A 25826-nucleotide genomic window follows, 5' to 3' on the forward strand; every position below is an offset into this window, starting at 1 on the left:
ATACTGGTTAATTGAGCATTTTGAATAATCAAGTTCTGGATAACAAACCTTTTACCACGTTATAATTTCTTTTATGCTTCTCTAGTACAAAGCAGCTTGAGACAGCTCTCATAACATTAAATTGTAAGGCAATCAATAATTAAAATAACCTACCAAAATAATAAACAACCCAAATGCAGTAGAAATTAACACATGACTACTGTGAAGAAATAAAATCACAAAGGCGATGAAGAGAGGTCAGAACTGCTAAATTCCTACTTTTCCTCAGTCTTTTCCTGCAAGGGAAATGGTCCTCAACATAGCAATAACAGAACACATGATGAGGGAAGGGAGTTACAGCCTAGGATCAGCATAAAGGTAGTACGTAACCACCTAGTTTCTTTAAAAGGAACTAAATCCTCAGGGCCAGATGAATTGCACCCAACGGTACTAAAAGAATGCACAGATGTAATTTCTGAGCCTCTGTACATTATTTTTGAGAATTCTTGGAGATCAGGTGAGGTGCCAGAAGATTGGAGGCAGACAAATGTTTTCTCCATCTTTAAGGGGAAAAGGAGGATCCAGGTAACTACTGACCTGTTAGTTTGACATCTATACCTGGAAAAGTCTTAGAACAAATCATCAGTCAGTCCTTGAAAGGATGGCTGTGATTACTAAGAGCCAGCATGGCTCTTTCTTAAGAACAAGTCATGTCTGACTAACTTTCTCATTTTTTGAGAAAGTTACTACCTTGCTGGATCAGGGGAATGCTGTAAACAAAGTGTATCTCGATTTCAGTAAGGCTTTTGATAAGGTTCCACATCATATCCTTGTTGACAAGTTGGTAAAATGTGGTTTGGATCCTATTACTATTAGGTGGATCTGTAACTGGTTGACAGATCGCACCCAAAGGTGCTAATTAATGGTTCCTCATCCTCTTGGAGAAGAGTGACAAGTGGAGTGTCTCAGGGATCAGTCCTGGGACCTGTTCTGTTCAACTTGTTTATAAATTCTTTGGATGAAGGAATAGAATGAATGCTTATTAAATTTGCAGACGATACTCAATAGAGAGAGGTAGCAAATTCGGTCGAAGACAAAGTAAAGATACAGGATGATCCTGACAGGCTGGAAAACTGGGCTAAAATAAAATGAATTTCAACAGAGATCAATGCAAAGTTCTGCATTTAGGTAGGAAAAATCAAATGCATAATTATAGGATGGAGGGAGACTTTTCTTGGCAATAGTATGTATGAAAAGGATCTAGAGATCTTAGTAGACCATACACTGAACATGAGTCAACAGAGTGATATGGTAGCTAAAAAGGCAAATGCAGTTTTGGGCTGTATCAACAGAAGCATAGTGTCCAGATCACGAGAAGTGATGGTATTGCTCTACTCTGGTTAGACCTCACCTAGAATATTGTGTTAAGTTTTGGGCACCACAATTTAAGAAGGATATAAACAAGCTGGAACATGTCCAGAGGAGGGCAGCAAAGATGGTGAGGGGTCTGAAGACCAAGTCCTATGAGGTAAGGTTGAAGGAGCTTGGAATGTTTAGCCTGGAGAGGAGACAACTGAGAGGTGATATGATAACCACCTTCAAGTACTTGAAGGACTGTCATACAGAGGATGGTGCAGAGTTATTTTCTGCTGTCCCAGAAGGTCAGACCAGAACCAACGACCTGAAATTAAATTAAAAGAGCTTTCGGCTAAACATTAGGAAGAACTTCCTGACAGAGGGGTCCCTCAGCGGAACAGGCTTCCTTGGGAGGTGGTGGATTCTCCTTCTTTGGAAAACATTGCTATACTATGCTTTATTCCCTTTCTGAATGAATGAAATAAAAGGTTATATTCAAAAAGTGCAGTGTGAACATTTTCAGGTAAGAACCTAAAGCACATGCACGCATGCATACTCACAAAAAGCAGGGAACATGCAAGGAATTGTGACGAGCATCTTTTTCCTCTCTCCCATTATTTTCTCTTTTCCTTCTCTGAAAGCCCCCACTGCCTCTCCCTTTTCCTTTTCCCCTCTCTTCCACCCACCAGACAAACCAACTTTTATCTGCCCCCTGACTTCAGCTTTCCCTCCTTCCCTCTCCTAGCAGTCTCTCCCTGAGAAAACTGTACAGTGTCAACTACTGGGCAGGGCTCAGCCCAGTTGTGTGGTAGGGAATCCACAATGACTTTGGGGGGTCACCTCACTTTCTCCTGTATCTTCCCTACCGTATTTCATCTTTTCCTCTTCCTGTCAGCCCCAATCTCTCTCTTCCCGCTTTCTTTTCTTCTTACCAACCTACCAACCTTTTTACCTGCCTACCACCTTCAGCTATATTATTTACTTCATTTCTCCACAATGGGGACCAAAAGCAGCTTATATCATTCTCCTCTTCTCCAGTTTATCTTCACAACAACTCTGTGAGGTAAGTTAAGCTGAGTGTGTATGATTGGCTCAAAGTCACCCAGTGAACACTATGGCAGAGTGGCTATTCAAACCTGTGTCTCCCAGCTAACATGAAACTCTAACCATTATACAACACTGGTTTTCATAGAATAGTTGCTGTTGAAAAGTAGCAAGCAGCCAGTACTGGGTGAATCTTGCAAACTGCAAATTAGCAAGTTGCCTGTTGTTGTTCCTGGGCCTGGCCCCAATGAGTCCTCTCTCTGGAAAGGGTCCTGTGCATCTTCCATCTTTTCCTGATAGAAACCAAGACCTGAAGGCTGGCAATACTGTAGTGGTTGCCTAGCAATGGCCACTGAGAGCACTTATTTTTTAAAGCTACAGATGCTACCTTTATCATTTTGTGAGGTTTGTGAGGGGCTAAGATTCAGCCAACACCACTGCAGGGTCAGGAGCAGCCGGCAGGCCAGGCCATTATGGGGAAGGGGGCAGAAACTGCCCCAAGAGGGTGAAACCTGGAGGGAAGGGCATGAATTGCCTCCAGAAGGGCTATATAAGGGCAAATGTCAGGATGGCCGGTGAGGAGTAGGAGGGAGAGGCTGGAGAGTGCACAAAAGGGATAGCGAAGGAGCGTGGTAAGCCAGAGAGACATAAGCAAGACAACTGAGCCCATCCCATGGAGGGAACATGGTTGACACTAACCCCCCCTCCCTCCATTTCTGAGGCCAATCCTGTGCCACGTCCTGTGCATAGGCCCCACCCCAGGCTCTGATGATTCTCGCATGGAGTCTGAGATTAGTCTGAGAAAGAGTGACTGGCTCAAGGTCACCCAGCAAAATTCCATAGCAGAGTGAAGATTTGAACCTGGGTGTCCTAGAAACTAGTTTGACACTTCGACCACTACCCCACACCAACTCACAAGTTTAATTTAAATGCTCCAGTCCTCCTACTAGTGCACTTTCAAAGATGATATAGTATCAATCCACTTCTACTTTGCAAACTTCAATGCATAATTCAAGACCACAGAGAAATTCCATTAAATCAGGGAGGGATCATGTTTATCATGCTTAACAGACTCTCATATCATATAGCCTCAAACTCCCATATTTTTAAAAAAGATTTAACAACACAGGACAATGTTTGAGACACCAAAGTCCCATTAAGCACATGGAATTAGTTATGTGGTTGTTTGGATTTAGAATTCAAAACACTGTAACTGAACAATTAGTCATCTTTGAGGACTGGTAATGCATTTAAGACTGTCACATTGAGCCAATCATTTAAAAATATGTTACCCAATAAAACAATCAATGGTGGACAGAAAGATATTCACAAAAGCAGTTGGTGACAGGCCTCCATGAAGCAACAAGAGTTGGTTGTTTCCAATAGCAGATTTTCAGTATCATAAGCACAGCATTCAGATATGATCCAGAGGCACAATTCAACTGGAAGTTTTGCTATGCAAACTGTACTGAAATGGCTGGTGTGTGAAGAATCCTGTCAGATAGTGCTGCAAATTAATTCATGGGAATAAGGTGCCATTGGGATTTTCCACTTTAGACACCAAAATATCGTAGGCTGTACCTGAGTAAGTGTCCACAACAAATGCCGCAAGTAATACTGTAGCATTCTAGTTGGACTCATAAAGACAACTTATCATTAATGCTACACATCCATGGTTTCAAAGACTTCATTGCAGAATGTTTGTTTTAAAAAGTTAGCTCAAAGGCTAAAACTCTTCAGAGGATGAACTTACCCTATAAACATAAAGATATTCCCGAAGGAAGGCTCCTTGCTGAGTAGCAGTTTGTTTGCTATCATTAATCAAAATATGCCTGAAGGCAGATACAGCATTCTCAAGTTGTCGAAGTGTAAAAGATTGGCGGCCAATAGTGAAGTTTATATGATCCTCTGCAAGTGACCAACCCTTTCCTTTATAAACTTGCATGGCTTGGCAGTAACATCGCAAAGCATGTTTCTTCTGTAAAATAAAATTCAAACACACTATCACATACAGCCACTGTAGTTAAAGCTTAAGATTAAAATTCTAATGCAAAATATAAAAAGATCTCATGTATTAATATCACCATAAGAAGTGTTGTGGAAACATATGGCCTAACAGATTCATTAAAGCCTAAGTTTAGCAGACCAGTGGATCTGACACAAAAAAATCTAGGGTTGTGATTCCCTGTAACTGTTGTTCAAGTTCCCTCCATGCAGGCACACAGTGGGACTGTACAGACTGGCCACAGAGAAAGGGGGGGCAGTTCTTTCCCCACAATGCATTTGTGGTTTGTTTCCCATCAAAACGATGCATGTTGTGAGGGAGAGCGCCTGTGTTCCCTCAATTTTCCTGAGCTGCCGGAGGCCAGTTAGACTTACATAGCACTTACAGATGGGCAGGTGGGAGGGAATCTGTGCCTGCACAGAGGCAACTCGATGAACAACAGTTACAGGTACCACATCTTTATCATTTCCCTGTGCAGTCCCACACCGAGAGTATAACAAGCTACTGACCAACACAGGAGGCAATGAGTACTTTAGTTTAATATGGCATGTAGCACAGCCATCCCTACAAGCGGATTCCTTTTTTGAATTCGTGTCAACAGAATAATACTTGATGAAGATGTTGGCCAACATTCATGTGGCAGCTTGGCAGATGTCTTGAAGAACACCTCAGTGGAAAGCAGTAGATGAGGCATGTGGCCTGGTGGAATACGCCCTTACTGGAATCAGACAGCCGACCATAGCCTGTGTGTAACAGAGTTTGATGGCTGCCACTGTCCATTGGGATAGTGTCTGGGCCAATGCAGGTTGGCCCCTGAGACCTGACTGACAAAGTGTTCTTTGAATGTTCAAAAAGTCAAGTTCAAGTTCAAGTTAGCCTTTATTGGCATATAGCAGCAATTCAAGTTATCCACTTACAAAAAAGAAAGAACAAAGTTAAAAGAATACTGCATTACAAATACATAAATACATTTAGAGCTTATTTCTGTGATATTCTTTGACACAACTTCAAAGCAGAATGGAGAAACTTAGCCGCCTTTTTGGTGACGTCATGAAAGGAATCGTTCAACAGTCTATATACCTTGAGCGAGTCAGACCAATTCATTATACTAGCTAAAACAGATTTTAAGTATGTTTGACGTATACCAGCATAGAAATGACAGTGCAAAACATGTGTAATTGACTCAACACATTTTTGTTCACATAAATAGCATCTAGCTGAATAGTCTATCCTGTTAAATCTGCCATGTAGAATGGCCGAAGACATAGCATTGAACCTGGCCAAAGAAAATGCTCTATGAAGTTGTGGCACCTGAAGGGAAGATAAATATGGAGCCATCCTCCCTACAGTGAGAGGAATTTCAAAGCTCAGGGGAGAACAGGTTTTAGTAGCCAGGCTATATAACTTCTGGTGCTCAATATCTAGCAACCTACTCTTAACTTGATGAAATGCAGCATTTGATGATAACATAGACAGTGAGTCCACAGATATACCCATGCCTTTCATTTTTTCCACGATATACGCTGACCAGTTTGACACATTGGACTCTGAATGCATTTGAGAGAGAGAGAGAGAGAGAGAGAGAGAGAGAGAGAGAGAGAGAGAGAGAGAGAGAGAGAGAGAGAGAGATGTTCGAAAAGTCTTTGTTCTGTGCAGATAAAATAATAAAGCTCTCTTAACATTTAATCTGTGTAAAGAATATTCTGCTTGCAAAGTAGAGTTTGGAAAAAATAAAGGCAATGTGATATTTTGGCACAAGTGAAATGCGGAGACAACCTTGGGAAGGAACTCCACACTGGTGTAATGCAACTTTTTCAGGATAGTCATGAGTGAGAGTCAGCTTTCAGTGCAGTTAACTCACCCATCTATCTAGCTGATGTGATGGCAACAATGAAAGCAACTTTCCATAACTATAATGGTAAGAAGCAGAAAACCATGGGCTCAAAAGGGGCCAGTATAAGCCGTGTCAGCATTAAAGAGACTCCACTGAAGTGCTGGACTAGGACTTGGAAGGTATTAAAGATTCCCTTCAAAAACTGCTTAAAACATCGTGGGAGAAGACCATTCTACCATCTACTAGTTCATGAAGATTAGATATGGCAGCAAAGAAGATTTTGATCGATGATGCCAACAACCCTTATTTCTGGATAGAAAGGAAATAAATAGGGGGTGGGGGTTATGAGAAAGGGGATTTTTTCCTGTTTTCAAAGCAGTTCCATTTGAGATCACAGGAGGCCCAAGTGGAGGATGTGCAGGCATTCAATATTATTGGGGTAGGGCGGAGGTTAGTAGTCATGCTGTGAATTTGAATGTGGTTACACTGTGGTAGAAAATGTGGCCCCTGTGCATGAGGTCCGGCATGGAGTGGGGGGCAGGTGTAGGTATCCATATCCAAAAGGTAGGTAGGTACCCATATCCAAAAGGGTGAAAACAGCTCCTGATGACACCAAAAAGGTGTAACGAGAATACAGTGCAGTTGTAATGCTGGATTCTCCAGAGTACACTTGAAATTAGTGTGGTTAGTGGGAAGGCATAGAATAGGACTCTGTCCCAAAGGATTTGAAAGGTGTCTCCTAGGGAATTGTGGTCGATGCCTGCTAGGGAGCAGAACTCTGTGATCTTGTCATTGAGGGCTTCAGCAAAGAAGTCTACATTTGGAAAGCTCCACTGCTAGAAAACAGGGAGGATGAATTATTGAGTGTCCATTCATGATGCGAGGAACACCCTGCTTGAGTGTCTGCCCTGTGGTTCGCAGTGCCTGCTATGTAAATGGCAGAGAGATGTTGTTGAGGATCGCCCATTCCAACAGCAATGTGGCTTTGGCACAGAGCTTCAGCAATGCCATCCCCCCTTGCTTGTTCAGATAGGGTGGTGTTGTTGTCTGTATGTACTTGAACCCTTTTGATTCACAAGGTACTTGTAAAAGAAGCAAGGGAGTAACATATCACTCAAAGTACATTGATAAGTAGTCAGGACTCTGAGGGAGAAGAACACCCACAATGTGCCCCCCATTCCATTAGGGACGAGTCTGTGGTTACTACAACGTTGGGATGCTAGAACCAAAAAGGGCAATACTGACTCAAATTAGTGAGTGTGGACCACCATAAAAGGAATTTGAGAATAACTATGGGATGGAAAATTTAAGGGTGTACAGCAGGAACGTATCTCTGGAGGAACCATTTTTGTGGTGGAAGCATACAGAAATGTGCAAAGGGTACCACTGCCAACAGTTAAAGCTATGAGGCTTAACAGCTTCTGAATCATAAACACAGTTGGGAAGCAGCAGAACTGGATGTGCCTGGAAAAAACCTTACATCCTGGGTCCTGTCTTCTAGGAGGAAGGCCCTGAACACCCTAAAGTCCAAAACTGTTCCATTAAATTAGATACACTATGTAGAAATGATATTGGACTTCTCCTAATTAATCAATAGACTTAGAAAGGATACCATATGTATGATGTATGTGGTCGAGATGGTGAGATTCAGATTGTGCAACCAGGAGCCAATCATCCAAGTATGGATAGACCAGACAACCTTGGGATCTCAAAGAGGCAAGTAAAACTGCCATACACTTGGTAAAAACCTGTGGTTCAAATGACAACCCAAAGGGGTAGCATGGTATATTGGTAACATACCTCCCTACATTTTAAATGTAGGTATCTCCTGCTTACTGAGGGAATGGGGACATTCTCTCTCACAACATTCAACATTTTGGCAGGAAACAAACCATGCATGCATTGTGGAGGAAGGTCCCTCCTCAGACAGTCTTAAATCTACAAAACCTTTCTCTGCAGCGGGCCTGCACAGTCCCAATGTGGGATTACACAAGGAAATGAAGATGAACTGATGTTTCAATAAACCTTAGTCTTAAAGAGCTACAGAGTTCTCTTTCTTAGACTTTTATAATATATAACCATTTTTGTCCAAAGTCAAATATAAACTTGGATGAAATACTGTAATAAATTATACTTCACATCAACTTAAGACTGGAATGTAGATTTAACCTACTATTGAAATTTGGCTAGCCTTGCTCTTAATCACTTGATGAAGTTTCATTTGTTCTTCAAGGTAGCAATACACCTTAATCCTGGTCCACTTCACTAGCCAGGGCCAAGCTGGCAAGTCATTTTAGGAGTATTTATTTTCCCTTCCCTATATGATTCAGTTGAACATTTTAAGTTTTCCCTTCTAAGATGTGTGAAGTATATTATCTCCACAACTACAGCAATATTCAAGTACTGAAAATCCTGGAAAAATAAAAGTAATTGCTGAAGTATACCAAATATTCAACATTTTCATTTTTAAAAATTAATTTTAATCAAGGCATGACAAGATGATGGAGTAATAAAAATATAAAACTGGTAGCATTAAACATACTGCAAAGATATAGAGACAAATCATCTCCACGGAACATACAATGTGAATGAACTGTCAGATCTATAATTGCTCCCCACTGCATCAACCAAGCCAAATGGAAAATGACAGAATCTGAATTTCCCCCCCCAGAATAATCAAAATGTACCTGTCCTGCTTTACTATACCGATGGCCAGCAAGTATCATATGAAAGGCAAATTTTCTAACCATAGGACTTTTCATATTTATAAAACAATGTGCAGCCTGCTCCAACAACAGTGCGCTCCGAAGATCTGAATCCTATTAAAAGCACAAGCGATAAAAGATTCAATAAAGTAATGATGAAGCACAGTTATACCCACAATCCCCAAAATATCATCAGAGAATTCTCTGGTCCAAAACTATAGTAGGAGTCATATTACTGATGTCATGAAAACATGATTGCTCTAGAAGTCTTCATCAGCTAGAACATCTAACTTCTGCTGTAAGAATTTACAGTGAATTCACCACCACCACAGCCAAACCTAATACATAACCTATGTATTGGTTCCAAATCAGAACTACAGAAATTATTTCTGTGATTATTACTATATAAAAATTGACAGAAGGAGGAGCATGCTGAAATTATTTTTTGTCTGGACTGTTTTGATCTCCAAGTTACATTGTGAGTAAGGAAGTCTGCTGTCTGTGCCTCAACACTTGGCAGCATACTTTGCACTATGAAAAATACTTGTAGACTCAATGTAGAGCTGTTTCCAAGCCAAGAATGACTATGAATCTGAAAAGCAGCCTTTCATAGAGATTTCTCTTCCTCCTGTGTTTGGGCATTGCAAAGAGCAATGATGGTCCTTTTGTGCTTCATTTACCAATTTTTCAGTAAGGGAAGACTATTCTCCAATATATACATGCTTTGATGCCCATGTGCAGAATCACATAAATCCACATTCTATCTTAAATGGTTATTTGCATTCAGTACCAGAACAGAATGGTATACAGATGAGCAACAACAAATTTCAGCACTACCTAGCCTTCAGCTATTCAAGCTGATATTTCTATCACTCACCATTCCCATCCAAGCGCTCTGCTGCCATTTTTTCCACAGAAAAATTAAAAAACAAGAGTGTAAGCTTCAAGACATTTCAATTAAAGAACAAAAAAGAGAGGGGGAATAACAGGGACTGAATATCACAAACTAATATTGAACTATAATTCTGAAAATGTCAAGAAAATCGGATCTACAGATCTATCTCAGCTAATGAACACGTAAATGAAACATCTCTCCAATATATCATATAACCTAAGTGGTTCAAAAGCTTCTAACATGATAATTCCTGGGTAGTTCTTTCTCTGCTACCTACATAAAATAATCTCACAACTGCAAAGCAAATAATTGCAACTTCAAGGCTATTTGAAGAATTATTTGACTTCTTTAATTTCAAGTCTATTAAACAGAAAATATGCCTTTTTTGTTTTTCATATTGGAATATTTTGCTACTACTTGAGATATGTATGAATTTAAAATAAAAGAGAAGTAATGAAGACAACAATCCTCAGGAGAAGGCTTCAACTGATTCCCCCAGTGCTTATACTACGAATATCATGTCTTCATTCTGTATGTGTATTTTTTCTTCCCAAATAAGAATACATAACTGCATCTTTCTGTAAAAAATATACTTTTAACTGACAAACTTCTTCCAGAACACATAAATGAGATTTTTAAAATGCAGCTGATGAGAAAGTACATGAGGGTACATAGCTTTCAGTAGTAAGATACAAAAATCCTGAGAATTACTACCAAGCATACAATAAACCTTTCTTGCAGGCAGTAATCCTCCTTTCTACTAGGAACTTTTGTTTTAAAAAGCATTTTTAAAATGTTAAACACCATTTTGTTTCAATACAGAAAACAGTTAATAATATCGTCTGTACCTCAGTGGTTAAACGTATCAGGAGAGCAGCTGCCTCTGAGTATTTGCTTTGGCTTTTTAATATTTCAGCACTAAGCAGCACACACCTCTCAGCCAGCAACATGTTCCTAGAAGGCATGAAATTTAAGTCAAGTTACATACATTCCATTAATAGCACCTGACAAAGACTAGTATGTGAATTTGTCATATTTAATTACGTTAACAGCATCGCCATAGCACTTCTTGTACAGTAGCCTCATGGTTCGAGGATAGGGATGGTAAGAAAGCTAACAAACCCTGAAACATACAAGCTCAGCAGCTGTCTTGCAGTATGAAGCCATGGACATTTGATATATGTATCTATATGCATATAGTTTACAGTAAAAACGTTATCCAGCACTCATTGGGAAAGGGGATTGCTGGTTAATCAAATATTCCAGATCTTATTGCTCTACTCCACCCCTTACCCAGAGGAATACATAGAAATCAAACCTGACCTCATTAGACATACCATAGCAACAGCCTCCATACCTGACAAGAACCTTCCCCAGTTATCTGAGCCATGGAGCCATCCTACACAGCAAGTGATTCATCTGCCCAGTAACTTTCTAGCAGGGCTGGCTCCCAACAGCTCAAGGCAGCCTGAGGAGGAAGGAAGCACCTGAGTATGACATCAGCTGGCAACGCCTGCTGTCAAAAGCCCTGCAATGGCTGAAGGCATCAAGGAAGCCAACTGCAGAGGAGGGAGTGGAGTGCATGCGCACCCAAAGATGCAAGGGTGCCGGGGATGAGAGAGGGAAGAGCATGCCCTCTGAGAAATACCAGTTAACTGAGCATTCTAGATAATTAAGTGCCAGACAAGAAAGCTTTTATTGTAACTACATTTCTTCTTTGGCAGAACAGAAGTACAACAGAGAATTCACTATGAAACTAATTATGGTAATTTAGAATATCTTTTTGCCACTGGGAAGGCTAAGAATTAACTTGATCCTGGCTTTTGCATAGATAGCTGAAATAACTGTTAGAAACTATATATTGTTACTATTACACAGCATAATAATATATTATCAGCCATTCAATGGAAAGTTTAAAAATTCAGTTGAGAAAAACCGAAGATAAATAACAACCTACTTGCAGATATCTCTATAGGTTTGAATTGCAGTATCCATGTAATGAGCAGGGTACGGTCTAGGTGCTCCCGGCTGCAGAAAAGCAGCTACTGCAGCCATTTCCTACAAAATAAAAGTTACCTTCAACATTATTGTTGCTACACAGGCCACATACATACCTATTACTGTTATGTCAACTAATTTTGTAAATAATATTTCTGTTTTTATGCATACTCTATGAAGCAATTTTCAGTGAAAAGCTGTTTTGTGGGCAAAGGATTAAGAAGACCTTCTCCCCCACACTCCAGTTTTCCTCTTTACATCAAGACCCAGAAATTATGTGTAAAATGAAAAGTATGCAACACAGAACTACATGTAATGTGTAGCTTCATGTCAGTGGCCACCACATTTTGTAACAGTAAATTACAATAATCTGGAATAATCAGTTTATTTCCCAGTGTTCAGTGAGATAATTTACATGAGAGGAACAATAATTTGAATTCATTAGGAAACTCATACAGCTGATACTCAGCTCTTGACAAATTGGTCACTTATAAAAAGAAAACAGGCAATTCATTTTCTAAAATAATAATGTTGATGTACCAACCAGTGCTCCAGCAGCATAAAGCATTGCTTGATCACTCAAAAAATCTTTCTTTGCTGTATGATAGCAATTATATGCCAGTTCATAGTGTTGTACCAAGAAACACAAATCTGCCATTTTCCTGATCTGAAGTTCTGGTGCTTCTGGGGGATACCTATTAATATAGCATATACAAACACACACACAAAAATCTCTTAAATTTGAGGAGAACATCACACATTACATTCATAAGCACTAGACCTTGGCCAAAGTACTTTATGGTCTGCTTCCAACAATTAATTGCCTGATGTCTCTAGAAACAGAAGTGGGAGAAATGGTGATCAAATGTCAAATAAACTGCTTAAACAATGATTCACTAGAAGAATCTGGAAATCTATCTCCCTAACATTCTAGATCTTGCTGAGCTCCTCCTCTGATCTGTCCTTCAACAAAGATTCTTACCACCAGCCATCTATATATGATTTCAGTTCCCCTCAAATGCAAAGGCACCCTTTCCAGGAATGTTTGAGGAAGACAGATTCTAAGAATAGCTTTTGGGTTCTAGGTTCTTCAAGCCCTCCCCTATATCTGCTTCTCTAAAGTAAATGATATTACCCAATGGCAAATTGCGGGGGTTGGGGAAGGTGGAACCTGCCAACTCAAATCAGCTTAGGCAAGTATTGTTAACTGCATAAAGATAAAAATTCAAAGAATTCAGGGACCTATGTAAAACAATCAAAATGTAAAATAAAACTTCTAAATAAAGGTAAGTATGGTGGCACAAATGGCCCTGCAATCTTAAAAAACAGTTGCATAAAATAAAAATAAACTGTGGAAACACATTTTCAGACAGGTGGATATTCTGTTGTTTTAAAATATACTTTTATCCAACTCTTACTCATTTTATCTTCACAAAAACCCTATGAGGTAAAGTGCATATACCTGGAACCTGACACTGTACAGTACCACGAATTCTGACAACTTTCTTTTATCAGTGTAACTGGCAAAGACTGTTACTTGAAGTTGCTTACAACCCCCCCCATCACCCTAAAAAGTTATTAATTAGCTAACAGTATTTAAATTTTAGCAACGTACTCCTATGTACTACCTGAGCTTTAAGTTGTCTAAAGTCAATCCTAGAAGTGATTATGTTCTGTTTCAGTATTTTCTTCTACTTTGTACTGGATTCTTGCTAATACTATGTCTTTTAAACTTGTATCTATTTACCCTATGGCATTGTTTACGAAATGTCCTTGATATTGTGTGGAAATGACCTTGATACGGATTGTACTAATCTCATACTGTGTAATCCGCCTTGAGTCTCAGTGAGAAAGGTGGACTATGAATGACAAATCAATAAAATAAAAGTGAGTGGAAGGCAATTTATTTAATTATTTTACGCTCACTACCTTTATGGTACTGAAGAATGCAGTGTAGATGGTAACGTGTCAAACTTGAACTGAGTTCAAATCCCCAGTCCACCATAACACTCACTGGTAACTGTGGCCCCTTCACTCTCTCTTACCATTACTCATCTTATAGCATTATTGTGGAGAATAAAACGTAGGAGGGATAACCATGTATGCCACAGTGCTTCTTAGAGAAAAAACAGGATAACAACAAAATATGATTAAAACTAGTAGAGAGTCAACAGCCTTGTTTTTTTTAAAAACTAGCACATACCATAACAAGTAAAAAACTAGCACATACCATAACAAGTAACCGATACCATAACAAGGAAGTACACTGTAGCAAAGCAAAATCTAATAAAAGTCAAATACTTCAGGGTTTTTTTTCATTTACTTACAACAAACCAGAAGTACTTTTGAGTTCATTTATGCTTTTCTCCGGAACTTTACTGCCACTAAACCATTTTTTGGTTGCTGAAAACAACGACCGACTCAGACCTTTCCTGGATATCAACTGAAAAATAAAATGGCAATATTACAGTATCTTCAAATTGTAACAGAATTATTTATATATTAAGATTTTATTTCAGGCCTATTTATGGAAACCTTGCTAATTTCTTTTTCAAAATGAAGAACTGAAATGCTTTAATGAACCCTTTAAAATATAACTTTTATTTTTTCATAAATTAAAAAAGAGCCCATGGGCTTAAAACTGGCAAGGGTGGGAAACTAGTGGCACAGCAACAGAGGCAGTCTTAGTATTTTAATTGAGGCTATGAGACCAGGAATTTTTTACATCTAAAGCAGGTCTTATTGACACTAAGAAAATTAAGCATAAAAGACCTGTTTAGAATTTAATTTCCACTCTATAGTCAAGGATGTCAGCAAATATGAACACAACTCTGAATTGCTTTAGTGACATATTCAAATGGTACTTTAAAAAATTTTATTCACACTTATTTCCACTCAATTATCTAGTTTGTCTCTTATTCAGTTCAAATACCTAGCTATAGATCTAGTTAGTAGTCCTGCAGAAAGTGAAGTCTTTCTTTTGGAGTAAGGCTGGCTGGCACTGTTAGTTTCCAGCCAGATAAGACAAGGACTTGGTACCACAGGTGCTAAATCTTAACAGCTCTCAAGGACAAAGTTTGAAGGAGGCTGGCACCAGCCTTCTATCTTGTTAACGCGTAGCATTATGGGAGGGAGTGATGAATTCATCCCCCATCTGTGAAGGCAGGTGACTGCAGAGCTTGTCATCACAGCTTATGTTTTTTCTGATTGGCTAAGTCATTGGGGACTGCTTAGGGTTCCCAAATCCACATACCGTTCTGGAAGGAGAGGGGAACCCAGCACTCATCAGCAGGAGACTCTTTGTGCATGCACATAGGACATGCTCCTGGAGCTGATGCAATGACATCACTTCCAGGAGTGATGTTATCACAACAGCTGCATGGCACTCCAACTGGCCCCAAGCAAAGTCACTTCTGGAAGTGACGTTATGCCCATCAGGAGTGTAGAGCCATGCTTGTGCCTGTGGTGCTTGCCAGTGGCAGGCAATTGCCAGGTAGCCTGCAACCTCCCATTGGTCACTGGTGACTGGCAGACAACCAGGCAAACTGCCACAAGGTTGCCCATCACCAGCTGGCAGCTGGGATCTCAGGGTCTGCTGAGGGCAGTTGGCTTTAAAAACCTGTCTTTTAGTCTATCTTCCCACCTCCTTGGGAATGCTCCTTTTTGAAGGAACACTGTTTTGTTCATTTGGGAACACTTTTGCTTTTGTATGCTATATCACTTGTGGATTCCTGTTGCTAGCGTCCATCTTGCTTTATTCTCTGGACTTCTGGACCCAAAAGCCTAAAGCTGCCATTTGGATTCTGAGACTTGCTGAAAGGTAATATCTAGAATAGGTTTCAAGTGTATGTTAGTTTAGCTAATTAACCTGTTGTTATTTTTGCTTCTCCTGCTTGCACACTTCTATTTTTTTATTTGCATTTTGTTTAAAAAATTTCATTTAACTATATTGCTGTAGAGTTATTAAGTGTTGCAGCTTCACTCTAAATCCAGTTCCTCGGCCAATTTGCCATAAACTACACATTACTTGTTTTCTGAATCCAGCCTGCAATATGTCTATATTGCAAGGCTGGTTTCATCTGTTAGTCCCCAGAGGGACAGAGGCTTGCCTCTTAGTCTCAAAATATGGATTAGAAAGAGGCTGGAGGTAGCTCACTATTCTGGCCAGTGAAGATTAACTTGCCAGTCTTTTGGAATTTTGCTTTCTGACACCTCCTTGGGGAAACTACAGCCCCGCCGGAGATCCAAGAAGGTGCCATCAGCTCCCCTACAAATATGAAAAGGAGAAAAGAAGCAAAAAGTATATTAATTGCACAATTAGTTTTACAGTTTACCAGATTATTACCAGTTCATCAGATTATTAAATATCAACAAAAGAAAGAGCATTATTTATGTTACATTTAGGTTCCTGTCACTAGTTAAAATTTATAAAATGTATAACCCAAGTAAATGAAAGCAAATAAAAAAACAGGAAATCACAATTTTACTTTTTCTATTAAGAAACATATCACACACACACACATTTTGTGTTTTTCTTAATAGAAAAAGTAAAATTGTGATTTCCTGTTTTTTAATTTGCTTTCATTTGCTTGGGTTATACATTTTATAAATTTTAACTAGTGACAGGAACCTAAATGTAACATAAATAATGCTGTGTGTGTGTATGTATGTTTTCAATACACACACACACATGTTAAATTTCCATTTTGCTTTGAGTTTGGTAAAACAGATCATAACTAGGGCTGTGCATGGGTGGGTAGATTCAGTATTCCTGCTTCGAGTTTACCTGAAGCAGGAAAGCGATTCGGAATACCCTGAAATCCGAAGCGGCTCGGGGTTCGGGAATCACTTCAGTATGCTCCGTTAAGATTCAGAGCATACTGAAGAGAGGGGGGGAACTCCCCCCACCCCCTGGGGTAACCCCTCCACCCCCCACCCACCCCGGGGAGACCCCTCCACCCCCCACGCAACCCTGGGGAGATCCCTCCAACCCCCACCCACTTACCTGGGTTATCAGCTGGGCAGCAGCAGCACATGGCTGCGTGGCCTGGAGCCAGCCAGCTCCTCTACTGCCAAGCCACCGCACTGCGGTGGGGGGCAGGAAGGGCTTTCTCCGCCTCCTCTGGCCCTTCCTGCCCCTCAAATGGCTGCTGTGGTGCTGGCACGCCGCGGCCATTTGAGGGGCAGGAAGGGCCGGAGGAGGAGGCTCCAGCCTTCCTCACCATCCCACAGGCTCAGGCGGCAGCGTGGCGGCGGCAGAGGAGCCAGTCTGGAGCCACCGCAAGGTAGGTGGTGGGGGAGGTGGGGGGTTAATGTTTAAAGGGCCCCACCGCTGCTTGCAAGCAGCGGTGGGGCCCTTTAAACAAGCCCCAAAGCTTTCCGAAGCATTTCCGAATGTTTCGGAAATCTCTGCTTCAGTATTCCGAAGCAGGGCCAGCATGCTGGCCCCATTTCGGGGAATACTGAAGCATTCCAAATTGGGTTGCTTCAGGTAACTTTACCCGAAGCAAAACCTGAAGCGCACAACCCTAATCACAACCATTAAGTTTCAGCATAAAATGAAAGGGATGGTCATTCCTTGCAGATCTGAACATTGTACATTGCTGGATGTATATGCTGGATGACTGTTCCATGGTTCTAATGCTATTTAGAAGCCAAGGATGACCAGAATTTTAAAGAGAAAGCCAGTTTTGAAGGTTATTTAGATGCTGCCTTTCCTGCTAACCACAGCAGCTCTAGATGGTTTAAAATTCTGATCCACGGATAGGAAATAATACAAATTAAACACCAGACAATTTAGGGGATTTTTTAAAAACAGCTATATAACTCCTTTACATTTTCTAAATGCTTGCCTGAAAAGAATGGTCTTACAACTCATTTGGAAAGCACATAGAAGCCTTATATACCACCTCCATTTAGGCATTCCACAGTACCAAAGCCACTACTGCCAAAGTCTCTACTTTACCAAGTAGCTACACTTGTGTCTTATTTGAATTAAGCTTTGGTTAGGCCCTATGCTACCAATATTTAATTAAGAACTGTAAGAAATGGTCAGAGCAGTTTGTCACTAAACAATCAAAGTGTTGCATTTTTTATACCAAGTAGGCCTTGACCTCCTCAAATAAGACGTGGCTGACAAGGCCTGCCTGCGGGGGCAGGGCCTGGAGTTTCGAAGGTGCCCAAGGACTGCCGAGGAGGGCCGAAGGCATCCAGGAAATATCCAGGGACTGCCGAGGCCTTTGAAGGTTGCTAGAGACACTGAAGCCCTAAAAGAACTACTGGAGATTCCTGAGAGTCAGACTTGAATGGGACTGTGCAAAGCACTTTATTATCAGACTTGTTGAAGAACTGGGGGGGGGAGGGTTGCAGAGCTATTGAACTGTTTAAGGTTTCAGACCCATCTATAAGAAGAATTATTGAGTGCTGGGAAGCCACTGGCACACAGCAACTAATTGCTGATTGCTTTATATATTATAGGTCATACTCTTTGTACAGCGGCCTTAATTTAATATTGCAAACTTAGAAAAAATATATATATAGTCGTGGGTATGATTGGGTAGGGAACTGAATTGATGTAAAACTTGTTGGGTGGGAAAGGATATTGGCCAGGGGGTATTGTAGTTCCACCCATAGTATTAAATGTGGCTGTGGTTCAGAACCCAGACATAAGAGTATTAATTGATGGGCAGAGAAGCATTGGTCTGGATCTTTATTATTATTATTATTATTATTATTATTATTATTATTATTATTATTATTATTTGATAGGGCACTCCCCACTGATTAATGTCTGTATATTGTGATTAGCATTGCAATTGAAGAGAGCTAGTAGCTTGGACAAGCGGTGTGAGCAGCAGGGTGGCGGATGTGGAGAGTGGTCAGCATGGGGCCAGAGATCCGGGTCCTCTGGGGACGAGGGAGGTATGGCGGTGGGACCCAGGGAAGGATGAGAAGGACACGGAGATATGGTGAGGCTCGATGTCCTTCTAACCTGCGTCCCATCCCGAGGCAAGTTGAGTGTGGAGCTAGGAAATATAGCCCCCCTTCGACACTGATGTTGTGTAATGCCAGGTCCATAAATAACAAGACCAGAACATTCACGATTATTTTGTGGCAAATGATGTTGACATGGTATGCGTGACTGAGACCTGGGTGAGGGAGGGTGAGATGGTTGCCCTGAATGAACTAGTCCCACCTGGGTTCTCAGTCCTTCATCAGTCCCGAACGGGAGGCCGGGGGGGGGGAGGGGTGGCGATTCTTGTCCAAGAGTCTTTCTCCTTCAGGCCGCTCCCCATCCCAGAGATCTCCGGCATTGACAGTGTAGGTCTAGTGTGGGGTGCCGAGGAAAGTTTGGCCATCTGTGTGGTGTACCGGCCACCCAGCGCACCAGCCCTGCCACATCTGCTAGAGGTGGCGGCTGGATGGGCCTTGGAACACTCAAAACTATTGGTATTAGGTGACTTCAATGTCCAGGCTGACGATGACACCTCTAGTCGGGCTGTGGACCTGGTGTCCTCCATGGCTGCACTTGGACTTTCCCAGATTGTTTCGGCCCCTACACATCAAGCAGGCCACACGCTGGATTTGATCTTTGGGATGGGGATGGATGTGGTGCTAGAAACAACTGAGTTGGTGCCATGGTCAGACCACGTGGTCCTGAAGGCTCGGCTGGATATCCCACCTCCCCCCTGCAAGGGTGGTGAGCTTATTTATGCTCGCCCGTGGAGACTTATGGATCTAATTGGTTTCCAGAATGCTCTGCGGAATCCGATGCTCCCTGGCGGCTCATTGGATGAGCTGGTGGAAGACTGGCAAGTCCGTCTTTCCAAAGCCATCGATGAAATCGCCCCCCGTCGCCCTCTCCGCCCCCGTACCAAACTAGCTCTCTGGTATACAGAGGAGCTACGTCGGAAGAAGCGGGAGCTGAGACAGCTAGAACGAGTGTGGCAGCGGACTCGTGACGAAGAGGCAAGAGCATCTTGTAGGATGTTTATGAAGGCCTATGAGATGGCAGTGAAGGCTACAAAGAAAGAGTTCTATGCAGCCTCCATTGCATCAGCTAGCTCACGCCTAGCAAAACTGTTTAATGTGGTTCGGTCTCTGGTCTCCTTATCGGGAGGGGACCGTCAAAATTTAAATTCGGATATTAGCTGTGAGGCTTTCGGGAGCTTTTTTGCTGATAAAATCTTGTCTCTCCGCCGTGATCTCCCAGCACAGTGTGCGAACTGGAGACCCCTTGGCCGCCTTCTGGGATGATATTAGACCATTTCAGTCCGCTCTCTGGGGATGAGATTGACAGGATCCTGTGAGCAGTTAGGCCTACCACATGCTCCTTGGACCCGTGCCCTTCGTGGCTGGTGAAGGCCAGCGTAGATGGGCTATGGGATGCCCTGGAGGCCATTGTCAACATGTCTCTGAGCACTGGGATCTTCCCGGAAGCGTTGAAGGAAGCTGTGGTTAGGACTCTCCTGAAAAAACCATCTTTGGATCCTACCGACCCGGTCAGTTACCGCCCAGTTTCGAACCTCCCGTTCCTGGGTAAGGTGATTGAGCAGGCGGTGGTAGAGCAGCTGCAGGTCTTCCTGAATGATTCCTCATCCCTAGATCCTTTCCAGTCGGGCTTCTGTCCGGGACATGGGACGGAGACATTGCTGGTCACCTTGATGGACGATCTCCGTAGACAGCTGGACCAAGGCGGGTCGGCACTGCTGATATTATTAAATCTATCAGCAGCATTCGACACGGTCGATCATGACCTGTTGGTCCACCGCCTTGCCAATGTGGGGATTCGAGGGACAGCTCTGCAGTGGTTTGTCTCTTTTCTCCACGGTCGGGGACAGAGGGTGGCACTAGGGGAGAAGTTGTCATCCCGCCACCCGTTGGTGTGCAGTGTCCCTCAAGGGGCAATACTTTCCCCTCTGCTATTTAATGTATATATGTGCCCCCTCGCCCAGCTGGTACGGAGTTTCGGACTTGGGTGCCATCAATACGCAGATGACACCCAATTGTATCTGATGATGGACGGACGGCCTGGCTCTGCCCCAGATGTCCTGGAACATGCCTTCGGAGCTGTGACTGGATGGTTGAAGCAGAGTCGGCCGAGATTGAATCCCTTGAAGACGGAGGTCTTGCATGTGGGTCTAGGGTCCATGGGTGCAGGACTCTGGCTCCCCACTCTCGATGGAGCACCACTTATGCCAGTGTCGAGAGTGAGGAGCCTGGGGGTGGTCCTGGATGCTTCCTTGTCTATGGAGGCACAGGTTGCAGCGGTTGTTAGATCCTCTTTCTTCTATCTAAGACAGGCTCGACAACTTGTCCCCTACCTATCGACCCATGACCTCACAACAGTGATCCAGGCAACGGTCACCTCCAGATTAGACTACTGCAACTCACTCTACGCAGGGCTTCCCTTGGGCTTGATCCGGAAACTGCAGCTGGTTGCCGGAGCACCAGTTATGGCTCATGTAACACCTATCCTCCGTCAGCTGCACTGGTTACCGGTTGAGTACCAGGTCCGGTTCAAGGTTTTGGTGTTGACCTATAAAGCCCTATGTGGACTGGGCCCAGCATACCTTCGGGACCGCCTCTCCCCATATGTTCCCCGGAGGTCGCTTCGATCAGCCACTAAGAACTTGCTGATGGTCCCTGGCCCCAGGGAGGTCCGCCTGGCCTCTACCAGAGCCAGGGCCTTCTCAGTTCTGGCTCCGACCTGGTGGAACTCTCTGTCTGAGGAAACTAAGGCCCGGCAGGATTTGTTATCTTTCCGCCGGGCCTGCAAGACGGAGATGTTCCAGCGGGCATTTGGTGGGTGGGGGCTAGGCTGTCCTCTCGCTGGCCATACCACTGATGACCCTCCACCACCCATGCAGGACAATGCTGCATTTTAATATTTAATATACTACACCCGCCAATTTTAATGGTTTTTTATATGATGTTTTAATGTTTTTATAATGTTTTTACTGTTTTTAATTTGTTGTCAAACCGCCCTGAGCCCATCTGATGGGGAGGGCGGTCTAAAAATGCAATTAAATAAATAAATACATAAATTGATCCACAGTTTTGATCCCCTAAGATAACTCAAGAACAATAATAAAATCCTGTAGCAAGCTACAAGAACTTCTTTCTGCCCTTCATTTATTATTTAGATATGCAGTAATACTATTGAAATCTAAAGTATTACAGAATATGGGAACAACTGAAGTATAGGATAAACGACATAAGAACAGTTGCAAACTATCTGAATTAGTTTAAGTAGAAGAAAGAAACTATCAGTAGAAGAATCCAGGAAACAAGGTAGAGCAGGTCTATCAAAATGCACAGTGGACCTTTATAAACCCCAACTCATAATCTCTGATATCTGAAGAAGTGAGCCGTGACTCACAAAAGCTCATACGCTACCACAAATTTTGTTAGTCTTACAGGTGCTACTGGATGCTTGCTCATTATCTCAAACCAGCAATCTAAATTTCAGGGTTTGCCTACTCTATTACAGAAATTTGTGGAAAGAAAAAAATTAATTCCCTCTCCTATATGTGCCAAAAAGAATGCAAGGGTTTATTGTTTCCTGTAATTGTTTTTGTATTAGGAATATAGGTCTGTGTTAAATTTGATATAAAATATATAGGATTAGAAAAAGGCAGTGGGGGGTATTTATTAGTCAAATTCTGAGCTAAAAATTTCTCCATATATAATTAGCTTGTATCATGACAATAAAATTAAAAAAAACAACAACACTAGGACTGAGACAACTGCAAAGGATTCTGCTAGGAAACTGTTAGTCATTTATATCAAGCTAAACTTAACCAAATATCTTACACCATACAACAGAAGTTAATTAGGAAACATGTTGCTGAAGAACGCACTGATCTTTATACACAGTGCAATCCTAAGTAGAGTTACTCCAGTCTAAGTCCACTGACAGTCACTGATCACTGTTTCTGTTCTTAGGGACTAATATTTTTGAGATTTCACTAATAATTGCAAGCATGCTTTAGTAATACAATGATGGTGCATAAGTGGTGCGTAGCAAAATTTAAAAGCCTCTGTAAACTGACCTTGTAATTAAATAACATAACTTCATTTCTAATTGAAATAAAAGAGAATTGTGTGTGCAGAAAAATATTTTCATCACAGAACTTTAAATATTGTTTTATGCTGGTTTTTATAAAGAGGAATAGCGGGATTTGAACCCACCAGACAAACATGATCTTATGAGCGCTCAGAAAGTCCCAGTGCACACATGGTATAGTGTGTACAGACATTTGGATTCCAGCCTTGAGTACTAAACTCACTTAGCAGTAAGCCTCCAATTCATTGGAACTTGCATCAAAGTAAATAAGAATAAGAAGGGCTGCACATGTATTATAGATACTCATGAATCTCTTTGAGTTTATCAATGACACAAAAGCTAACATTCAATTTGAGAGGGAGAAACACTTACCTGGTCATTAAGTTGCCTGACTGTTTTCTCTATATGTGGCAAAAGTCCTCTAAAAGTGAATTCCTGTATGAACTGTCGAATTCGATCGTGATCCGTAAGTGTCAAACACATGCCGTGTGGCATCCCAGTATTTGACTTCTTTGATTCATGTAGTGACGCATTTGATTTTAGATAATCAGTGCCATCAAAGCAACCACTGTCACTAGTGTGATCCAACTGGAGTGGATGTGTCTTAAAGTTATTGGATAAACCATCTACTGAAAAACAAATTACATCATCACTTACACATTAAACCAAACACTGATAATCAGAACTGCAATGAATAGGAATGCTTAGGTTGGATACAAAGATGCCCCTTAACGCACTGAAGGAACCACTACTTTCATGTATTGTACACTAGGGCTCAGTCCACCACACTACATCTCATACTCCGATGAAGGGTCCCCTGACCTTCAAGACCAGGGTGTTTTTTTTTTACAGTGCAAGAGCTTGTAGTAGGTGGAGTGAGGCAGGAAGGATCAGTTCTACCAGCAGAGCTCTACTCATCGTTCTCTGGATCTAATCCTAAATCATTATATTAAAGGCATTTCATATCCTGCATATAACATACTATATATCTATTGTCATTCCACTCTAAATCAAAGTAGCTGTAAACTATTCAAATACATACACCAAACTGGAAAATGAGAAGATGCTTGCTTATCTATAGCACATTTTAGATTTTCCTATGCTATGCTGGCATCATTTGGGGGTATTTTTATAATTATGAATGTTAAATAGCTAGACTTGTAGACAAAACTACTGCCAACGTACAGCCACAGGCACTGTGAAAAAGACAGAAACCAACAAGGATACCTGTCAAGTGGCCAACCTTCCTAACCTACTGGCCACCATTATGTCATTACATATGTACTGAAATTCTGTTTAACCATTTAAAGCAACCCTGCATACTACCTCTCAAGAAACTAAACAGGACTCTCAGTCAAAAGATGTTAATGAGAACATTAGCAGAATAAGATATTCAAGATGATGCCTTGAATAGTGGCAATTGTGAGTTTATTGCCTAATGTTATTGAAATTTGCAATTAAACACATTTCTGAAGTTTAAGATTACAGTTACTTGTGTGTCTACTTCCATAACGGAATATTATACCCCACTACTGTAATAAGCCTTTGATGTCTTAGGTTTTGTTTAGCAGTAAGGGTTGACGAGTTCACTTGCCAGATCATTAATCTGACCATGTGCTTTGATGCAGCAAGCATAACTTGCGAGAAGGGTGGGGATTTCTTCCCATAGTCACATCAGATTTGGAAAATAGCAACGCCTCTTCCAATGACAATACTCCTTTCAATTTCTGCTCTAACTCTTTCAGCAAGTTCTATTTTTATACAACACACAGCCTCATCTTGCATCTTATTTGATAGAAAATAATTGCAATAGAAGGCCAAAGTGAGATCAGAACACATAACCTTCAAATTCACAGGACTTGGAAGGGAGCTGATCAGTGTGATACTACAACTCTTGATCAGTTCAAGTTCAAAGGGAAGCACAGGGTTCCTTGAATAATCAATTCTGCTGAAGCACAAGCTCCAGTAATTTCATAGGAAGCCAACAGTACAACAATAACTACTATTTTTTAAAAGCTCAAAGCTCTTCCTATGTAACACCTGAATAATCCTTACAATGGGTGTTCTAGTGGAAGGAGTTTGCTGTGGTGGAGAAAGGCTTTGTCATTTAGCAGAAAAGAGTAAAAGGATCCATCCCAATAACCATGTAAAACAGGCCAGAACTTATATTGTTTAAAGCTATATTACAGATGGGGCCTAAGGCTGAAACACAATGGCTTGCATAGGATTATTTTACAAGACTGCGGTTGAGTTGAAATTAGAAATCAGTAACTTCCAGCTCATAGCTCATTCTTTTCATTACACACTACACCCATTACACTTATAGCTTGATGAAGGCAGAACAAATTCTGACAAGATTAAGCAGAGAAGTATAGTATTCAAATGATGATTCATTTGACTTTAAAAAAAACCTGAATTGTTATAAAAAAGAAATATACCTTTGGAATCATTTCCTAATCCATCCAGTGATATAAAGTGATCAGTATTTTTATTTGAAATTACTGTATAAGGGCCATCCTCACAAGATTCCTGTCAGAATAAAACACAAGAAAAAGAACTTCAACTTTCTATAAATATTTGAAGCTTTGGTAATTACTAATGTGTTTACAAAAGGATTCTGCCCCAACGCTACATTTTAAGTATTTATAACTTCATTTAAATGCTCTCTATATCCTACTGAATATATTCAAAATATATTTTCTGAAGAAAACTCTATCTGTTGCTCATTCAATTTCTGGATCAGTATTTGAAATTCAGTTAGTTTATTTATTTAAAACATTTATATTCCATCTTTCCACCCAAATAGGATCCCCAAAGTGGTGAACAACAGACATTAGAACGTTTAAAACATTAAAACAAATTTAACAATAAAGACACACAGACACAGAACCAGGGAGGCAGACCAGTAGGGGCATGCCAAATGAAACAGAAAAGTTTTCACC

The 25826-nt window shown here is 41.3% G+C and overlaps 1 protein-coding gene across 9 annotated transcripts in view; it reads right to left on the reverse strand.

The window, feature by feature from the left end:
- Positions 1 to 25826, reverse strand: part of TRAPPC8 (trafficking protein particle complex subunit 8) — a 94611-nt gene that overhangs the window by 48483 nt on the left and 20302 nt on the right. For 4 of the 9 annotated variants that reach the window (XM_054984376.1, XM_054984373.1, XM_054984372.1 and 1 more), the window contains 8 exons: positions 25323 to 25413; positions 23257 to 23513; positions 14144 to 14259; positions 12361 to 12511; positions 11776 to 11876; positions 10667 to 10772; positions 8906 to 9037; positions 4133 to 4357 (listed from right to left, as the gene is read on the reverse strand). In XM_054984376.1, coding sequence (XP_054840351.1) covers positions 4133 to 4357; positions 8906 to 9037; positions 10667 to 10772; positions 11776 to 11876; positions 12361 to 12511; positions 14144 to 14259; positions 23257 to 23513; positions 25323 to 25413 — 1179 coding nt within the window. Of the gene's footprint in view, positions 1 to 4132; positions 4358 to 8905; positions 9038 to 9800; positions 9822 to 10666; positions 10773 to 11775; positions 11877 to 12360; positions 12512 to 14143; positions 14260 to 23256; positions 23514 to 25322; positions 25414 to 25826 lie in introns of all 9 variants that reach the window. The other 5 variants (XM_054984374.1, XM_054984375.1, XM_054984371.1 and 2 more) reach the window with 3 other exon arrangements.

Source organism: Eublepharis macularius, chromosome 7 (assembly GCF_028583425.1).
Source record: "Eublepharis macularius isolate TG4126 chromosome 7, MPM_Emac_v1.0, whole genome shotgun sequence".
Lineage (NCBI taxonomy): Eukaryota > Metazoa > Chordata > Lepidosauria > Squamata > Eublepharidae > Eublepharis > Eublepharis macularius.